Here is a 7,052-nt window from a genome sequence, read left to right on the forward strand (position 1 = left end):
TTTAGCTTCTGAGTTCTGAGGCTTGCCCTAAGGATTCTGGTAGGAAGGAAGTAGCCGCCGCCTATCGCTTTCTTTTTTCTTTTTTTTTTTTTTGCGAGAAAAAGGCCTGGGTTCGGGGAACAGGTTGGCTAGCGACCGCTAGTGTGACCGCTGGTGCGGTGTCGATGTCCGCAAACTATAACCCTTCGGCAGGACGGTGGATCGGGGTGATAACGGAACATAATATCAGTCGGCGCGGATGAAGAATTGGAGCGCTGGCGAGACGCCTTTTGCTAAAAGTCCCGGATTTAATACAGGCGGTAAACCTCAGAAGCCAAAGGTCCAATCTTGACCTTGCTCAAGCTCCTTGGATTTAAGGTGGTCGGTAAGCCTCGCGACATTAAGAGTTCCTCCTCGTTGTGCTCACCTCAGCCTTCTTCTTCCTCTTCTTCCTGTCGACTTGCATCATCCCGTAGCTTCCATTGTTAATTTCGTGATCGGTTGACGAGATCCTAGACATCGCTGGTGTTGCCTTTCCTCTTCTTTGCCCGTTGTGTATTCATCGGGGGTGGGAGATGCGGCGAGATCCCGTTGTAGATGATGATGGTAGTTGATGATGCGTCAAGACCACCCGGAACAGGTTAGGCGAGGCCACCTTAGGGAGTAAACAAAGGGCCTACGAGGTTATATATAGGTAGTAGGTTACAGGCATCTTGTGAGTTAGGGGGTGGCGCAGATTCCGGTAATCCGTTCTCTTGACCCTTACTGCAGCCCGCCTCTGAAGAGCCTTCACCCTGTGTCACGCACCTATTGACATGATAATGGTGGAGGAAGGGGTGGGATGCACCGCACCTGTCGTAGATATCAAGGAGGAAAAGAAAAGAGGAATTTATCACTTTCTCAGGCTTGGAAGCTACGTCCCTGACGGCTTGGTAACTGCCGCTTCTGTCGGCACGATCATTTGAGGAATGGGATAATCCCTTCCTTCCCCCTGAGGTCGCTACGCCCAGTAGCATGCACCTGCTGCTTGCGCCTCGTCCCGGATCTGGAAACTGTTGCCTTCTCCCTTATTGAGTAGGTGTTACCTGTCTCTGTACCGGTGAGCTTGCTTGCCTTCTCTCGCCATCTCTTTTGTTGCTGCTGGCTTCAGGCATCTACTCCCGGCCCGTCTCTCCTTCTTCGAATCGAGTGGAACCCTCCACCTACATCACCGGTGCAGCCTGCCTGCACTCACGCTGCATCGCAACTGCCTCATTTGACATTCACCACCCGCCGCCCTAGGTAAGGTATTTAAGGCGGCCGAGGCCCATCTGCTACCCTTTTCAAACCTCTCCTGGACATCAACAGCATCACATCACATCACAAACAGGCTTCCAGGCCTTTCTCTCCGTGACAGACTTCTTCCAGAAGATCTGCCCGCGGTACTAGGGACTAGGTCTTGACCTAGACCTTAGTAACAACCCCCTCCTCGTAGAGGATCGGAAGACCACAACGGAACTAGGGAACCAGCGGGAACTAGGGACGAATAGAACACATAGTAGCCCACGGGCAAGATTTGGAGGACGTTAGGAAGAGGCGTGTACTGTAGAGTATATAGCTTGAGCCGGCGACCCTCCACGCCATATACCCCTCGGGAGGTCGGCCGCAAGGGCGGCTGCGCCCTTGCCGCCACGGCGTTAAATATAACAACAAAAAATCTTATCCCCCGAGACATTTGTGATGATATCCATTGCCGTTCCCCCCCCCCGCAACTGCTGTAGAATGCTATGATGTCCCACGATTCCAATTCCAGCCGATGGGGGGTCGGGACCCCTGGTGACGCTCGGACTTCTCAATGGTTCGGACGTCGCCGGCGCTGAGGCCTAGACCTTGAGGCCAAACGGCATGGGCCAATTGCTGGGCAGGCACACGCTGTTCCCGGTTCGCGCATTGCCTGACTCGTGGTCCCGGGGTCTCTGAAGCATGCATCCGCAACAGGCTATTGTTAAAGCGCCCTCCAGAGCGTCCTGGCTCTCCACGTTCGGCCATATCTAGCCCTGCTTGCGCGCGACGCGGCCAGTTTCCTACAGAGTGGCAATAGGCAAGGAGTCTATGATCAACAATCGCATATCCCGTCGACCTGCCTCCTGTCGCGCTACGAGATCCTCCGCTGCACGCTTTATTATCAGTCATCCTGCGCGTATAGGTATGCTGCATCCGCATAATTGTCGGGCATCATACGGGACTAAGCGTAACAGCAACCAGGACACGTGTCGTTCTAGTGACAACAGCGGATTGGCGATAATTCCACACATCAAAACACGGCCCATCGCAGAGGACCAGTGTGGATCAGGACGTTTTCCCTTCTCCAGACCCTTGGGCCCAAGACGACCTTCGCCTGTCTTCGAAATGGTCGACGATTTGCCAACGCTCCCAGGCTCTCTCATATGGGACAGAGGCCGATCGGAGGTGCGCCTGGTCAGCTCGCCATTCTCATCGTCCCCACCCATCGCCATCGTCAGGGACATCCGCCCGTTACTGAGCCGCCCAGCACGTCTGAACGCGGTCCGCCATGCTACTGTGTGCTGTTCGCGGGCGTCAGAGCGCTTGGAGGCGGAGACGGCGATGCAGCGTTCGACGTTGGGGCAGGTGGCCGAGCCCGTGCCGCATGCCACAGGGGCGATGCTGCCGCTACACGCGGACTCCGTTGCTTCTGGATACGAAGAGGTGGGCACAACGCAGCCGGCAGGAGCCGTCGCTGCTTTGGCCGTCTTGCTGTCGCGCCTGCCTGCTCTGGAGACACTCGAGATCCGGACCTTTGACCGGGCCGAAGATGAAGAGGACGACGAGCAAACCGCATCTCTAGCACTAGGAGACCCCGTCATCTCCCTCCTCTGCCGGGAGATGCTTTCAGCCGCCACCATGGCCTTCGCACACGTCAGGACGGCCAGGGTCGTTGTACCATACCCGGACGATGACCCCGCCGCAGAGTTCGGCTTTTACGTCAGCGCAGACACTGTGCTACCCCTGTTTTACCTCCCGCAGGTCCGCACCCTCGAGATGCACCGCGTTGAGGACGATGGACGGTTGGTTTCATGGCCCGCCGGGGCAGGCCCCGTCTCCGCGACGCAGCTTAAAGAATTATTCATGAGCAAGGCCCAGCTGACTGAAGCAAGTCTGGACCGACTTGTGCGAGCATGTCCAGACCTGGAGGTTCTCCGCTGGGAGCATGTTATCGATGCCGAATACGCCCGGTCGTGGCTTGACTTGGACGCGCTGCGCACATCGCTCGAAACCCTGAAGCACTCGCTACAGGAGCTGTCCTTCAGCGTGATTCTCTGGACATCCACAGCTATCGACTGCGGCGAGCAAGGGCCGTGGGGTATTCGGGGCACGCTGGCGTCACTCAGGGGGTTCTCTCAGCTTAAGCGCATCACTATCTCGCTACCGATACTACTTGGGTGGAGAACAGATAACTCGGCAAGGCTCGCCGACGTGCTCCCCGCTAGCATCGAGTGTGTTACAGTCACTAACGAAATGTTCTTCTGGTGGCACTCCCGATGGGACGACGTCAAGTGGGAGGCGGACGACCCAAGCGCCCCAAGGTGGCACACACTCGAAGCTAAAATCACAGAGTACCTGGAGGCTAGGCCGTCAAGCTTAAGGCAGCTCAAGGTCGAGGTTTGGACAGCCGGTGAGACATCACGGGCTGAAGAGTTAAGGGACAGGCTGACATCAGTCGGGGCTGCTACTAGTGTTCACGTCACTGTTGAGCTGAGGTCATAGTTACGGAGGCTAAAGGAGGTGAAAGGACGGAGGACTACAGACATATTATACAAGTCAAGAAGCCTTTACTTATGGTAAGGTGACTGGTGCCTCGGGTGGAACATCTGGTTGATAGTAGCTTAGCTGCGACTGAGATCACTACGTAGTCTCAAGAATCATCAAAGAAGCTATTAGGAGCCCAAAGACCCAAACGCATATGTAGTAGTTACCCACCAGCCTGTGTACGTCTAACATCAGCTAGAGCACCCTCATCTCACCACTGATCCCATGACTAAGAACGTCTAACGATACCTTGGACAGGGCAGGGAAGTATATGACGTTTCTCAGTGTTCATAATAGTCTGTTTCCACAACGGACGGAGAAGTGCATAGATAGGCTAATATAACCCTGTTTTTCTTTGGTCTCTTTTGCTCTTTGCCTTTCTCAAGCATCTCCTCACACCTTAAAGCAGCAGCTGACACTGACTGTTGTACCAAGGACCGTTAAAGCTAGACACGATGTTCAACAGCTATAGGTAGTCACTTATGCCTTTGACTACAGAAGCAGCAGCAGCATCCCGTGAGGGCTAAAACGTCATACCACAACACAACGCCTAGGCCGGTTGCCGCACAAATGAGCTAGGTAGTCCGAAGTTTCATCTTTAAGCCACTCTAGTGTTCAGGAGCATTATAGGGGGCTAATTCTCTTGTATCCCGCCGCTAGGTTCTACAACGGGGTGGTGAAATCAGGGCTTCACACGAGTTCAGTCGCATATAAACAATCTGCCCACTGAGGTTTCACTCATTGACTTCAAAGGGCCACGGATCAGCTGTACTCATAAAGATAGCGGCAAGTGGCGTCAAACCGTAGCCGGGTCCAGGATTCCAGCCCTCCGTGAAAGCAGCGACAACTTCAAGTTATCCACAAGCTAGCAGTGGGATACTGCGTAATACTCCTAGGGTCGGCCTCTCGCCGGCTACTGGAAGATACGGACTATATACCTTAGGTATAGCTTATCCCAAAGAACTGAGATAGCAGGACGAGGTTGATGGACGTTTGGCAGGCACGACGGACCACCCTAGTATCTTAGCCAAGGTAGAAGTCAATATGCAGCGGGAATAAGAGGCTGCAACGCCGCGCAGCAGAGAGATATGGCCGAGGCCGCCCACTGGTATAGCTTAGCATAGTGCGTCGTGGCCCACCCACCATACGCCCTGTAAGCCGGGAGGATAAAGCAGTTTGGAACTGTCGCCATCACTACTTTATTATTTTAGGAGTCGCGTAAGCATACGTACGTTACCGTATGTTATAAAGACGAGGTCGGGGCACGGACGGCCCTCGTGATGTAGCTAGTGGATCTCGTGATGCACCTCTTCATTTACGGGGGCTTTAAGGTACTCGGGAAGCTCTGTGCTCTGGCTATTCCATCTATTATGTGTTGGACTTGTGACCTAAGAACCTCCTGCCTCCTGGCCGAACACGCCCTCTCCGAGGAACTGTGTAATCGCAAATGTTGATATATTCTCACCTTCACGTCAGTTTCCTGTTCTGATCCCCTATCTCGAAGTGCCGCCGCACGAGCCCTCTATTCAAGATAGTGCCGGGGCCACTCTTCTTACAGGATGTGCCCTAATGTGTTGTTACTCAGGCCAGCGTGGGCAGGTGGTTGAAAGGGAGGCACATGTATAGCTACGAGGGACTGCTGATCAATTTCCAGTATCTCCCTCCAGGAAGCGAGAGATTTTCCAAAGGCGGGAGATCTGTCATGTGCCCTCACATCTAATCCGGCCTGCCTCAGCGAGAGTCCACTCAGCGTCCGTCATCTGACACCCATCGGGACGAATCATGATATCCCGCTACAGGGATGCTTGTGATCTGGCTATGAGATTCAAGGCTACCGTCGGTTCCGCGTGGAGCTTGCCCGCCTTGTTGGCCGACTCGGCCGGGGGGACTGCGTGCCAGTCCTCAGAGCGTTCGCAAGGTGGTAACTGCAGCAGGTCAATGTATTCATTATGAAGGTAATAAGGTAGCATCTATAAGCCTCGCCATCCGTCGCAGCCTGCAGTAGGCGATTCCAAGGCTAGACCCTGGGCTAGCTTACAGATAGGCCTCGGTTAGCACATTAGGCTGTGTGCTGCCGTCCGTTGGTGATTGCGATGCTAAACACCTCGTTTCCCGTCCTTGCGTCTCTTAACAAAGTGGACGAGTCCCAACCTGGCGAAAAGAAACGCAATCCACTCCGCAGCGCGCTCCATTCTACGGCTTGATTTGAGGCCGTAATAGTCCTCTAGCGAGGTTGAGGATACGGGGTTGACGTTAGCGACGTCATCAGCACAGGCAGACCGAGACCGCTTCCCCCCAGGACGAACGGTGCACAGCTTGATTAGAGATTCGATATTACATCAGCATGAAGAGGATTGGGAGGGGGCAAGTAAGAGAGGGGACACCCCGAAATAGTGCTCAAGGGTTGGGGTTCTAGTCAGGCTGGGAGCCAGCTTGCGCCAGGGGTCTAAATGTTGGTAGGAGCAATGTTGCAACTCGTACTTCCTTTCTCAAATGAGAATCCTCAGATGAGGAAGGAAGGTTTCTTGTTCATCTCAGCTACATCTACATGCCCTTTTATCTTCGACCCTGATATCCTATCCCTTGATATCCTATCCCTTGATGTCTTATCCCTTGATATCCTATCCCTTGATGTCTTACTCAGTGCCGAACATAGCCGAGAGCATCCCATGTGACAGACCTAGCCTGTTACAGTCCTGACAGGATAATACCTATTAGAGTCGTTCTTGCTTATGCTGCGCTGGAGCGATGGACAAAGTAACCGTGGCGAGAGGGCTAGAGGGATGGTTTAGACGTTAACACGCTTGCCTTCCTTATACGTTACTGTTCTGACCGTGATAGGAAGGATCTCATCTTGAATAGTGTGTTAAAGTCTTGCGGCTAATGTCTCTCTAAATCTCTGAAACAATTACTGGAATCTCTAGAAGACGATAACGTGATTAATCAATCCAACAAAACACATCTCCTCGACACATGTACTCTTCTACCCACACCGCTAACAACAGGCAAGGCTTGATTCTCTTTTAGCTAACGTCCCCCGGCCCCTGCTTTCCAGCCCCACCAGCATGCTGACGTAGCCAGGCTACGAAACGCTGAGTAGGGAAGACTGGCCTAGGCATCTCCCTCGGTGTATTTCTGAGTATGATGTCCTGGGTTTACTGGCCATTTGGCCCTAGTTCAACACGATTGTCCAGGATTATAACGGAAAGACCGCAGCGGAGACGGGAACATTTACTAGTTTAAGGCCAGATAGTGGTAGTCGTAGA

At 53.5% G+C, this 7,052-nt stretch overlaps 1 protein-coding gene across 1 annotated transcript; it reads left to right on the top strand.

Moving 5' to 3' along the window:
- Positions 1-1,863: 1,863 nt before the first annotated feature.
- Positions 1,864-3,918, top strand: CGGC5_v017247 (uncharacterized protein; the record flags this gene model as incomplete). The annotated part of the gene is made up of 5 exons (XM_066153857.1): positions 1,864-1,899; positions 1,980-2,164; positions 2,217-3,652; positions 3,745-3,818; positions 3,868-3,918. The coding sequence occupies 5 exons, from the start codon at positions 1,864-1,866 to the stop codon at positions 3,916-3,918; spliced, it is 1,782 nt and encodes a 593-aa protein (XP_066006939.1).
- Between the last annotated feature and the right edge of the window lie 3,134 nt (positions 3,919-7,052).

The sequence above is a fragment of the Colletotrichum fructicola genome, assembly GCF_000319635.2.
Source record: "Colletotrichum fructicola Nara gc5 chromosome Unknown KSG_Nara_v1_contig11, whole genome shotgun sequence".
Lineage (NCBI taxonomy): Eukaryota > Fungi > Ascomycota > Sordariomycetes > Glomerellales > Glomerellaceae > Colletotrichum > Colletotrichum fructicola.